The sequence below is a fragment of the Notothenia coriiceps genome, unplaced genomic scaffold (genome assembly GCF_000735185.1).
Source record: "Notothenia coriiceps isolate Sejong01 unplaced genomic scaffold, NC01 NC01_scaffold00001470, whole genome shotgun sequence".
Lineage (NCBI taxonomy): Eukaryota > Metazoa > Chordata > Actinopteri > Perciformes > Nototheniidae > Notothenia > Notothenia coriiceps.
Window position 1 is genome coordinate 504,766 of NW_011334171.1, and position 13,664 is coordinate 518,429.

The 13,664-nt window shown below is 42.4% G+C and overlaps 1 protein-coding gene across 1 annotated transcript in view; it reads left to right on the top strand.

The window, feature by feature from the left end:
- LOC104962217 (glutamate receptor-interacting protein 2-like) overlaps positions 1-8,649 on the top strand; it is an 8,789-nt gene extending 140 nt beyond the window's left edge. Inside the window, exons 2-10 of the mRNA XM_010790629.1 lie at positions 874-1,019; positions 2,047-2,130; positions 2,222-2,297; positions 2,917-3,062; positions 4,649-4,796; positions 4,891-5,060; positions 7,066-7,194; positions 7,435-7,587; positions 8,459-8,649. Coding sequence (XP_010788931.1) covers positions 874-1,019; positions 2,047-2,130; positions 2,222-2,297; positions 2,917-3,062; positions 4,649-4,796; positions 4,891-5,060; positions 7,066-7,194; positions 7,435-7,587; positions 8,459-8,649 — 1,243 coding nt within the window. The remainder of the gene's footprint in view (positions 1-873; positions 1,020-2,046; positions 2,131-2,221; positions 2,298-2,916; positions 3,063-4,648; positions 4,797-4,890; positions 5,061-7,065; positions 7,195-7,434; positions 7,588-8,458) is intronic.
- Positions 8,650-13,664: the final 5,015 nt, after the last annotated feature.

The window sequence follows — 13,664 nt, forward strand, 5'->3', positions numbered from 1 at the left end:
TTCCCGCATTGACGTCACTTCCGGCTTCCCCCAAAACTTCAAAATGAGTCGAAGGAATTTCCCCGCGATGTTCGAAATTATTGATATTTATCGGAACGGTATCGCACCTTCTTTTTTAAACTGACGGTTCGAGATGACTAGTAGCCCAATATTTCATTGCACAACAGTTGTTGGGATGCTGTCACAGGCTCTTTAAAAATCCAATGTAGGATATAAACGCGACTAAACTGCAATGATAGCAAAGCTGTGGCTTGTGTTTTTGGGGGAATAAAGTCCAAATCATTGTTGGGCTGTCAGCCAATGAGTGACTTCTGAGGAAGATGAAACATGTAAATTAAACATTGTTGAGAAAATGCTGCATCTCTTGCATTTATTGACATAGAGGAGCCTTATTGTTTACCTTTTTAATATCATCTTTTGTAATTTTCAATTGCTTGGTTTTCGTGAAATTAGCCTGTTTTCCTATTAAAGTGTAACATCTCCACAGATCATCTTAAAGGCTTCGGAATCCCCCCATTGTAGTTAAAACTGTAAAAACTAGGGCCCCCAAACAGCATCTAGCATAGGGCCCCCAAAAAGCTAGAAACACTTTCAGCCAGACGCTCAACACAGCTGGCTCTGTAAGTCAGTCTGCATAATGCATAATGCTCAAATTACTAGATTATCATTATTGTTTGGACACAAATGTATACAAAAAAGCAGCATATTTGTAATATTTAGCTCTATAAATGAAAACTTGATTTGATTTATAAATCAGGGAACTTCAAATTGATAGTCAATCTCAAGTTTTTTAGGGATCTGGGGAACTCTCCTGCTTTGCTCGGTTGGTAATCCATCCTAGATTTTGAATGTCTGTTTATGATTTATCCACAGGAGTGACCAGCTGAATGTTGGAGACTACATCAAGTCAGTGAATGGCATCAACCTGTCAAAGCTTCGCCACGATGAGATCATCAGCCTGCTGAAAAACATCGGGGAGCGGGTCGTGCTGGAGGTGGAGTACGAGCTGCCTCCATTTGGTAGGTGAAGTTCTGCTGGAGTAACATTCTGCCTGAAAGTCTAATACATGCTTTAAAGGGGCCATATGAGGAGCATTTTCATAAATGTATTGTGTGCCTCTACTTGTTTACATGCTTTAAGATTTAATATGTGCTTTAATGTTCCTCATACTACCATTGCTGCAGCACTTCTTTTCACCCTCTGTTTGAAACCAGAGCCCAGTCTGCTCTGAATGGTTAGCCGGCTGGTTCTCTTATGATTGTCCCGCCACTTAGCCTATCACCTACAATGTGTTGGAGCGCTAGCCAATAGAAACGCAAGTGTTACATAGCGATGTCACTATGTCGCGGAAGTAAACCATGGAGTCCAGTCTAGGTGTTTCAGGTGTGTGGGAGAGAAACTCTGGGAACTTTGGGATTTTAGCCTATGCAGACCATTTACATGCACAAAAATGAATGCTTTGTATTTTCAAATGCAAAGTAGAAGTAGGAAATGGGTGAATAAATAAGCTTTTTAGTTAAGCCTGTAGAGTGTAGACAATAAAAAAACTCTGGTTTCTCATTTCTTAATGCATGGTTAAAACTGAGCTAAATGTGGTTAAAACATTCAGGTTACATACCACAGTTTCTTTTAGTTACATTTACATATTTGTGAAGCAGAGCGGTATAACCTAGACGTCTAAAAACTGAAAATGTAATTCAGCCCCGATTTAACCTCGACGTGTAGACATCTTCTGACCTGCAAATCATCAGATCAATACTTATTGGCTTTCACTGCCTCGGAAACAGAGTTGGTCCCCCGGCGCTGCTCCGTGGCTGCTCACTGCTCTTAAATCATTAGCATGAGTCAAATACATAGAATTAATTTCCCCACTAAGATTAATGAAACATATTTCCACAATCCATATTTGTTAAATCTCATGATTCAGCACTTACAACACTCAACATTATCATTATCATCAAGCTGCTGTGAAAGCTTTCTACATTTATTTTATGCGCATCCTTTGAGGATTGTGGTGATCATTTTTTGAATCTGTTCTTTCCTTAGTCCAGAACCCATCAGGCGTCTCAACCAAAACCATAGAGGTGTGTTTACACAAGGAGGGGAACAGCTTTGGGTTTGTCATGAGAGGTTAGTGGACGTGATTCTTGAATGTAAATCCTTGAATAAAATAATGATCTTACTGCGATGACTTATTTTGGTTGTATTTGTTGTTTTTTAGGAGGCTTCCACGAGGACTGGCGCAGGTCACGACCTCTGTTGGTTACATACGTCAGGCCTGGAGGTCCCGCTGACAGGTAAAGACAGACATATATAAGCTAGTGTTTTTTGTGTACACACTTTTTCTGTGGCTTCTATGCATTTTATTTCTGTTGACCATGCATGACTGAGTCTATTCAAATGATTGTATGTGTGCATGCATGCGTGTTTCCATACGGATTTAGATGTATAGACTCATGGATATGTGTTTTACTAATTGCATTATCTTTGTCCACAATAAAACATATTTACCTCATACCCATATGGAATTGTATTGTTAGGAATTACGCGTTTAAATCCTCAATATGTTTATATGCACATGCATCAGTCTACGCTGAGGCCGGTGCATGAAATTGTGGCGGTGACACATATAGAGTATCTTCAAAGCAGAAAGGGCACATCTCATCCTGAGGCTGGTGCAGCATCGCACTTATCCTTATACAAACCAAGAGTAAAACAAAACACTGGACCAAACATAATTCAACATCAAAGACATGACGTCCGTTTATCTCGTTTATCCTTCATCTCACCTGGGAGGGAACACTCATGTGGAACTGTTTAATGATTTACTGTGACTGGTGCTTGAACGCTTCTTTGAGCATTTTGCTCTAGTCGCCCGTGTGTTATTAATTATTATTTTCTTTCTTTCTTCTCCAGAGAAGGCACTTTGAAGGCAGGAGACCGAGTAGTGAGCGTAGACGGGATGTCTTTAAACAGGGAAAAGCACGCTGACTCTTTGACCATGCTGATGCAGAGCGGCCAGGAAGCTCTGTTCCTGATTGAGTATGACGTCTCTTTCATGGGTGAGCACACACACACAGGGAATATGTTGGGGGCATGGCAGGGCAGCGTGGCTCTGAGGGTAAATAATGTGGCCGTTTGGCTGCGTAGAGGAAAGTGTCGGTGCAGAAACAGAAAAAACAGAACAGAAAAGTGGAGATGGATAATCTTCATTGTTTTATAATAATGTACTGTATGTCCTCTCGTCATTCCTAAATTAAAATATTTTAAAGTAAATTAGGTGAATTTGGATATTGCCAGTAGAGTAACCGGTACATATTGTGTTATTTAGAGGCACATTTTACAATTCAAGTAGTTCTTTGTTCCACTCATTTCGACTCATTAGAATCAAATGTTGTCTAAAGGAATGCCCACCAACACAGATCAGTCTGATTGCGTCTTTATATTCTGAGTCAAGAAGTATCCTCACCATTGGGTCAACATTTAGTCAAATAAACCACTGAAGACTCACTACAGATTATACCCTCCGTTTGGTCACGGTGACTAATTCTCCATAAGATCACAAACTCTTCTCTATGCAAATTAGGGCAGGTCACCAAGGACATTCGACACACATTATCTCCCCGTTTTTGGGAGTTTAGGATCCAGACTTCCTGCCTCCAGACTGAACCGGTTCATAGATACTTTTAGAAGTGAGATCTGGAAAATGTGGATTTGTTCAGGTTAAGCTGGTTAAAGTTTATCTCAATTGATTAAAATGGTTCCTTGTAACAATGTTGGAATTTGCAAATCATTGAGTGCAATTATTCTAGCATTTTATACTGAAGCACACCACTTAATGTGTCCAGCAGAAACCTCTCACTGAAACAAAAAATACATTTCCCTTTGTAATTGTTTAAGTCAAGGCAGTGAAATTACTGTTTTGGAGCACAGAGACCAACAACATGTTTGTAATTCTCATGAGACTTACTTACAATAATCCAGTAACTCGTTATTCAAACACCAGTTGGAGATTGTTCAAAGCTTTATCACTGTCTATGGTCACCCCTCTTGTAAACCCCATCTATACCGTTAAGACAATTTATATATCAATAATGTAAAAGAAAACATATTAAAATGAAAGTACAGTAAAAAAAAGTACATATTGGCATTCAGAAGCGTTATGAAAAGATAAATGCCTGATAAATACAATTATTGTATTTATTTTAAACACTTATGTTTGAAAATGTGTGAATCCCTTTTTCAGAAAATAAATACTTAAACTAGCAAACATAACACTACTCATTATGAATGGCTCTTTTAAAAGTGTTACAATATTATACAATATAATCTTATTATATTTTTATCACAAAATATATACACGTAAGGGAATTTTAATGGTGTGATTTGTCAATGCGGTGCAATTTAAGATATATTGTATACGTCTGTAGATAAGTATTATATTAACAACATATTTCTCTCCTGAGATTGAATGGGGTAGAAGTATAACACAATATTTGGGAATACTCAAGTAACTCACAAGTATGAACAATTGCACTTAATTAAATTATTTGAGCAAAAGTACTTTGTTACATTCCACCACTGCATATATATTATGTATACATATCTGTTTGGCCTCTCTCATATCTGTGTGTGTTATCTGTTTCAGAGGCAGTGCAGCGAGCCTCGGGCCCTCTGCTGGTGGAGATAGTGAAAGGTCCCTCCTCCAGCCTTGGGATCAGCCTCACTACAACAATATACAGGAGCAAACAAGTTATTATTATAGACAAGATAAAGGCAGGCAGCGTGGTGGAAAGGTGAAACCAACCTCTCCCAGTACACTGCTACACAGACACTTCCCAATAAGCAACAGCTTCCCTGACCCACTCTGCCCTGCTGTCTCTCTCTCAGGTGTGGAGCGCTGCACGCAGGTGACATCCTTCTGTCTATAGACGGGACCGGCACGGAGCACTGCTCTCTGATGGAGGCCACGCAGCTGCTCGCCAGCACCATTGATGTCGTTAAACTGGAGATCCTCCCCGCCAGTCAGAGCAGACTTCCTGTCAGACCGCAAGACACAGGTATGTCCTGGAGGTGACACAAAAGCAAGCAAATGAGCAGGGCAATGCAATGGTAAGGCTTCACAGTGGATGGAATGACTCATTGTTTCAGCTCTAAAGCCTGTGATGTAGTTCAGTGTGTACATCGTGGAGAACACACAGTACACAGGCTGGCTTCAGTGTGTCGTCCTCACCATATGTGACGGCTCTGCTCTCAGCTATTCTACCTGCAGCTGTGAGAGCCTAGCTTTCTCACATGTACTGTGAGTCAGCCTGCGTGCGTGTGTGTGTGTGTGCGTGCATGCGTGCGTGCGTGCGTGCGTGCGTGCGTGCGTGCGTGTGTGCTGCTGGCCACAGTCCCTTTGGGTACACCCTCTGTTGGTACCAACAGGCCTTTAAATACTCAAACACACATGCACGTGCGCACACACACACGTTCTCTGTCAGAGATCATGTTCTGAAGACTTATTTCTGGGTCAGCAGCTGCAGGGCTCCTTAACATGTGAGCATGGGAGGAATCACACACCATGACAAAGAAGCAAGATGTAGTTTAATCTCCTCTGGTTGTCACTGAACCTTCTCTTCCATATCTTTTTTTCTCCTTTATTCAGTTCACAATTAGTCATTTTCAAGACTCCTCAGTTTAAACACTTGCATTTGCTCCTGTTTACTATTAATATCTCTTAATTCAAAGTGTAGTCTGTAGTGCATAACATCTCACTGAAATGCAAGGCATGCATCTTGTCTTCTGAAATTTCTATTAGATAATGACTAATTTCTTGAATAAGATGCCATGACGTTATGATAAAAACATATTTTCACGGCTTCTTCCCCCCCCCCCCAGGGTAAGGCATGATTATAAGATGCAATTTGTCTAATCTCCTCTGGGGATTTAATAAGACTGATATGGCCACCGAGAGATTAGTTGTTAACGCTTCTTTCCACCAGCGCTGATCGAAAACACAATTTTTTTAGAGCTCCCCCAAGGTGAGCTTAACATAAGCCGTCAGAGCCAAAGCTTCACAGGTTTGATGGAGTCCGATAGAAACTGGTTCTCCTTCTTGTATTCTGATTACATTCAGTTGGGTTTAACCAGGTTCCCTGAATATGGCAAGCGTCCCAGGCACTACTGCAGTCATCCATGTTTCAAGCAAATCCTCCATCCATGTGAGCAAGTTGTTGGAGATTAGACCCCTGCAAATGAAGCAGCACAGATTACTGTCACATGTAAAGCTCTGTGACGATTTTAGCTGCATGAATCTGTAAGGAAAGTTAATTATTGAGGTGATGTGTCATACAAGAGGTTATTTGTTTCCCATTTGAATGCTTTCCATACAGTTTGACTGTGTTATACAAGCTTGGACATGAGGGATGAGACGCCTTTCACAATTTACAATCTGCGCTCTCCATTTTATTCAAAGCAGAAGAAGTCAACACGGTTGCTACTTAAAAGAAACACATATGAATGAAACAGAATGAAATGAAAATGAGTGGAGCTGTCTGTCAAATCAGGTGCAGAACAGACACATCATCAGCAATCAAGCTTTCAGCTGTGTCCAATCAAGGTTGAGACACATGCCTCCAAACAGCCAGTACCACTTCCTGGTGATCACAGCACTGTGGTCAACTTATTCAACATCTTTTTAAACATTCAGGCTCTTTTGAATTCAATCCTGAAAATGATCTCTAGTCTGCACTTAGCTTTTTGGAAGCTTTCTAGTAAAAGTAAGATTTACTTTTTTTGAATCCACCACTTCTCATTCAGCTCTGTGTGTCTAGCTGATACTCAGATGCTCATCAAAATACATTAAACCGCAGGATATAATCTAGTGTTCCATGACGAGAACATTAAATATCAATTACTCTGCTCTGAATTACCCCCCCCCCCCCAGGCTCTGTGTGATGTGGTACATATTTAGACATGGGAATGAAAAGCGTGATTTCATGGTTAGGATTTAGAAAAGTGTACAGAAGAGGAGTGGATCTGGTTTACTTAATGGATGTGTTTGCCTCCGTTTCGCTGCAGTAAAAGTGCAGAAGAGCAACAATCATCACTGGGACCAAAGCAGCAACTACTGCCATCCCCCACATGCCAGCCACGGAAAGACATGGAGCAGCCCAAGCCACCCACTCAACCAGCAGGACCACTGCAAATGTAAGTTATCACTTGTGACAGCACTGCTGCTGGCAAGACACCATAGCAGGAGACTTTTTTTTCTTCAGAGCATTTGTTAAATCTTTTCCAAGAGCTTTACTCGAACACCGTTACTAGAGTTATCTCCTTTTGTTGTATGTTCCCACAAGCGTTTGCTGCTGCTGTGGACATGAATAAAATTGCCATGGTGATTTAGTTTAATCAGCCCTTTGATACGTGTAGTGCTATGTCTACTTTCAGCGGTGGTGAGCGGCGGCTTCTCTCCTTCCTCCACAGCCACCTCAGGCTTCAGCAGCCAGGGGAGCAACACGCTGCCCTGCCCCATCCCCCCCAGCAGCCCCCGAAACTCCACGGGCCGTAGGAGGAACAGGAAGAAGGACCACAAAAGCTCACGTATGATAAGCTGCATGCCCACCCTTTATTTCTTTTTTTATAACCACCTTAATGGGTCAGTTAAACCACATTAACCAGATCTATTATTTTGTCCACCCCATTTATTTGAAGGAAGTTAGTCTGAAGAACAGAAACACCTCATATGTTTAAATGTTACATGTTATAAATACACTAACATTTCATAACAAGAGACTGCATTACTTTTATCTAGATGTTCCTAATAATAAACTGACAACTGAGTGTATGTTGATTCGATTTCTACCTGCAAATTAAAAATAAGGTGAGAAAGATTTGTGTTTTGATGTTCTTCAGGATTGAACATTACTTTTCAGACATCTGTTTTATTTTTTAATTATCATTAGGAAGGGTTCATTTAAAGAAATCTCATTTCAATTTTTTTCCATCATTTCAAAAATTATAATCGTTAGTATTGTAATTAATTAATTAAAACAATTCTGGTACAAGATATCAACCCTATATGACAGACAAACAATACAACAAATGTATACCACTATTGTTTAAACTAACATTTATCAAGAGGGTAAGATGAGAATTATTTTTTCTGTATTCCTTATTTAGGTACCACCCTTTTATATATGTTTTTCAGCGCAGTTAAAACACCTTTCCTCTGTTTTGCCGCCTCAGTGTGTGAACAGATTTGACTGACCTTGTGACGTAAACATGACTGACGTAAACTCTGACAGCGACTCATTCCCTCCCCATTCCCACGTCATCTCTGTGGTCGCATGTCTCTTCTCTTTATACTCCACAGTTTTTGTCTCCCACAATCCCTCTCTTGCTCCATTTATCTGCCACTTCTCCACTAATATCTCTCTCTGATGTGTCCCCTCCCTCCCCCGCTGTTTATCAGTATCTCTGGCCTCCAGCTCTGTCGGGCCGGGGGGGCAGGTCTTTCATGTGGAAACGAGCGAGGTCATCCTGAGGGGGGATCCGCTCACAGGTTTTGGGATCCAGCTGCAGGGAGGTGTCTTCGCCACAGAAACGCTGTCTGCTCCCCCAGTCATCCGCTTTATTGAGCCCGACAGCCCAGCTGAGAGGTAACACACAGAGACACCTAACGAGTAAACAAGTATCCTATAGAGCAGGGGTGTCAAACTCAAATACACAGTGGGCCAAAATAAAAAAATGGGTACTAGTCGAGGGCCGTTTATTGCAAAACGTATTGAAATGAACTTATTGCCCATATTAAACCTGGAACTAACAAAGCTTAAATGATTGCCTATAAAAACAACATTAAATAATCAGTTGCATTCATTTCTTATGTCTCTATCTGCAGATTTTTCAGAGTCATTTCTTATGATTACATTTTTACACAGGGCCAACAACAGCTTCAAAAAAACTATTTCCCTCAAAGAAAAAAACAAACATGCCCTGTTGTCGCAAGAAGAAAATTGCAGAAGGAAACATCCATTGAAACTCAGTGTGCTGCTCTGTGATGCTAGCTCAAGCCAGATACTTGGCATCTCTTCTTGGGTGCAAGTTCATCAATGCTTGGGCTCAGGCTCTGAGCTGAGGAAATCCTCAGGATGGAGTGAAGGTGTGCGTGCAATATACCGGCGGGCCAGATCGAATAGTAATTAAAAATTATCCCCCGCCGGTATATTGCACGCACACCTTCACTCCATCCTGAGGATTTCCTCAGCTCAGAGCCTGAGCCCAAGNGGGCTGTCAAGTTAACGCATTAATAACGCCATCGCGTAGACTCCCACTACGCGATTAACGCATGTGCATTTTTTGTTCTCGGCCGCCCCGTAGTTTCAGAGCGCATAGAGTTTAAAATACCATCTATACATTCCAAGCACACTGCTGATGCCGATAGCCCCGCTCCTGCCGCCCGCTTGCAGCAGACCACACTTGAAACTGTGCGGGAGAGACGCCTGGACACGTCTACGAGCAGCAAACTTTGAACAAAGATCGCTAAATGGGTGGCTATAGCTTGCGAAAGTAGAGGAGGATTTAAGAAATACTTCCACAGTTGCGCTCACCGGAGACCATTGGACTTCACTCGGTAATGACAGTCACCTCGGGGTCACAGCGCATTATTTTGACCCACAGTGGGAACTTCAGTCTCATGCTTTGACAGTTATGAAAACAGAGGAGCGGCATTTTGCCGACACACACACACACACACACACACACACACACACACACACACACACACACACACACACACACACACACACACACACACACACACACACACACACACACACACACACACACACTGTATTGTATTATTGTATTGTATGAGAGAGGTTCCAGGTTGAATTGAGGCGAATATTTGTAATGTTCAGAGGTTGTTGTGTTTAATATTCATGATAATATTTGTCATTGTTCAAATGATAATAAACAAACATATAAAGCATATTTGTCCACTCATATGTTGATAAGAGTATTCAAAACTTGAAAAATATCCCTCTAAGGTACATTTAGAACAGATAAAAAATGTGCGATTAATCGTGATTAAAATTTTTAATCGACTGACAGCCCTAGTTAATACCATTATTGTATTTTAAGAGTTGAATTAGTATACAATGCCCTGTAAACTCTGTTAGCATTTGTAGCGAGCGTTTTCAGTTTTATCTGGTGTTGATAGTATGTCCAACTAAACCCTCCTTTGCTTGATTTCCTCCAGGTCGCCTCAAGAAGGAGCAGGCTCTAGCACGGATCTCTGATGAGAGTCTGGACAAGATCCCGGAAGAGGAGGAGGAGAGCCCCGTCTTTAGGGAGCTCCCAGGGGCCAAGGGCACAGACGAGGCCGTGCTGCCGCTCACCGGGGGGGGCAGTGACCGTGAGTCCAGCGGAGACCTCAACAACCTGGCTAATGGAGGCAACATCCTGCCAAACGGCAGGGCGTACGGTAAAACTGAAATAATATTATTTTTCAAAGACAACATTGACTTGGCAATGTGTTTCTAGCTAACTTCTTGAAAATGTATCAATATGTCTTGTGACTTTCGAGAGATACAATTAAATCAATCAATCAATCAAGATAGTTCATCCCTTTTCTTCCTGCAAAAGAATATTTATTATTTACATGTCTAGTTCCCTCTCGGTTTATCTATGTTTAGGGAAACCCGATGTCAATGTGCTGTGATAGTGTATCTCTTAACTTGCAAAAGTTGTGCTTCTACAACAACTTTCTATTCAAACTCTTTCTCCTTCAGGCCGGACCAACTCAATGACCAACGGCTGCCTCAAGTCCCCCATCTCTAACGGCAGCTTCACCTTCGATGGCCACATGCGCAGCGATGGCCAAGTTTACCACACAGTGCACAAGGACTCTGGTCTGTACAAAGACCTGCTCCACAAAATCCACGTGGGCCGCATGGACGAAAGCGACCGCTCTGGCTCCAACGCCGGCCCGGCAGACAACAACTACCGCCTGCTGCGGCGCAACAACAGCTACACCTGCTACACCGCGGCTATCTGCGGCATGCCCGTCCAGCCGCTCATTCGCTCAGAGTCACGCGACGACAGCGAGAAGCTGGTGGGAGAAGGAGGTGGCAGAAGCAACAGCGTGTCCTACACCAAGAAGAGGATACGCTACGATAGCTACTCGTCCTACTGCAACGCTGTGGCTGAGGCTGAGATTGAGGCCGAGGAGGGTGGGGTGGAGATGAAGCTGGCCACAGAGCTGGAAGGAGTGGATGAAGATGGGGCTCCCGCTCCGGTGCCTCTGGAGGACCTGGCCGAGGAGGAGGAGAAGGACAAGCCTGAGGTGTACCTGCTTTTCCACTTCCTGCAGATCCTCACCGCCTGCTTCGGCTCTTTTGCCCATGGAGGCAACGATGTCAGGTACTGCCTCCTGCTGCTCACAGGACATACAGCATCCCATACAAACACTGCACTCGTCTCCCTTGTAGCAGCTCATCTATTTCAAATCAAAATGTATTAAAAAAACTAAGTTCCAAAATTCACACAATCTTTTCTCACCTTACAAACAATTCTGCTTCATTCCATATTTGTTGGTGTTTATCCTTTCAAAAACTAAATTGTCACTGATGTTCTGAAAAGTTAACTTACCAATTACCGTACCTAAAGGGAGGTCCACACCTGTATGAACAATGTGCTCTAGAAGCAATCTAACAGCACATTGATATCCCTTTTTAATAACAAATATATATATATAACAACGAGGTCTTCAAGACTTTAAGACCCTCAATAGAAGCTTTGAATATAAAATAAAATAACAATACATGAAATACACGCCACACAAGGCCTTGTGTGGCGTATTAACAATAATATTAATTGTCACCAACAAATGGTGTTCCATGTCTAACACTAAAATAATTATCTTTTTATTCTCTCACCTTCGCAGTAATGCCATCGGGCCCCTGGTGGCGCTGTGGATGATCTACGATCAAGGGGGTGTGATGCAGGATGCTGCCACCCCCCTCTGGCTGCTGTTTTACGGCGGTATAGGCATCTGCGTTGGCCTGTGGGTGTGGGGCCGTCGAGTCATCCAGACCATGGGAAAAGACCTGACCCCCATCACCCCGTCAAGGTGAGAAAGCCACCACATGGGGGGGGGTGGGGGCCAGGGGAGTCTAGGGCTGTATTTTGTAAATGGGTGAGAAAAAAAGTGTTTATACGGAGGAGGTCAACTTTTCAACTTGTTTCAAAAAGCCTCGACATGCTGACACACACAGGTCCATCCAGTGAAACAGCGTCCTTGGTGAGTGTTTGGTGCACACAGCTCCATTAGAATGCACACACACATTTTAATAAAGTAATTTAATGTCATTGCAGTTCAACAGTTAAATCCACTCTGCTGGCAGCAAATTGCAGCACAATCATGATTAGAGCCCCTGCTCTGTTTCCTCTGGTGCTCCCTGTTATAGGTACAGTAAACTTGTCTGACTAATCAAGGGCGTTTGTTTGAGCATGCACTGATTATCCACTCTCTACTCCCCAAGCAGAGCTGCCACTGCAGGAAAAAGCATTTTTACCACACATGCGTTTTGCAAGTACAATGTTGTACTTACATTATCAGTTTGATCTCTTAAGGCTTACATGATAATTATATAAAAATATCTATATCAAGAGGGCAGACCTTTTTTTAATATTTTAACAAAATGTATTCACATATTACCGGACAAGTAAACAGTATTTGATGATAAATATGAACATCTATATAATATAAATGTAATTGAATCTGTTGACAGTAATCACAGTCTTCCTACTTGAACTGTTATGTATAGAAATCTGCTGTAATCATTTCTTCTGCAGTAGCCCTTTGTATAGAGAATGAAGTAAGAATGATTCCTTTTTCTTCAGACCTTCTTCACCTCTTACATAATAATTCAGAATAAATAACAAGTCTTATGGGCGACAACACAGGAAGCCCTGGGGCGAACTAAATCCTACAACCTTAGCAGCGGACATCACGCAACATAAACCCTGCTGCTGCTCTGCCCTTTAGATTGATCTCTCGTTCTCTGTCCCCTCGTCTTCCCACGCAATGAAGACTGTGTGTGTGTGCATACCTCAAGGATGTTAGTGTGTATCGTGTCAGCTGAAGAAAGCTAGGCTCTATGCCTGCAGGTCGCTGTGTGTGAATGTATCCATGCACACATATTCAGGGATAATTGGTCCAGCTAGTGTGCGTGTGTGCTCTGTTGCCTGTCAGGAACATCACACTGGGTTACAGGAAGTTGTTTGGCACTGTGGATGAGGAGAAGTAGAGCAGGAAGGGTGAGGGAGGGGCCGCAGTGGGAACCCTGGCCTCTTCTCCAACCGCAGCGAGGGCCGCCAGCCTGACTCCTTCTCTGGCACTTTCCTTTTTTCCCCTCTGTCTTCCTCCTTTTTTCATGCTCTTTCCTCTCCTGTAAATCTTTTCCTTTTTTCATTTGGAATCAACCCTCTTATTATTCTCCTTTCCTCCACTGCTTCCTTTTCTTCCTTCCTTTCCATTTTCATATCCTCGCTGCATCTTTGTCTTGTTCTTTATCGTCGTCTCACCTCTAAATCTTTCTCCCTCTTACCCAGAGTACCCCAATTGTTCTCACTCTCATTATTTCTCCAACTTTCTTCATTTCTCCTCCTCCTTGGCC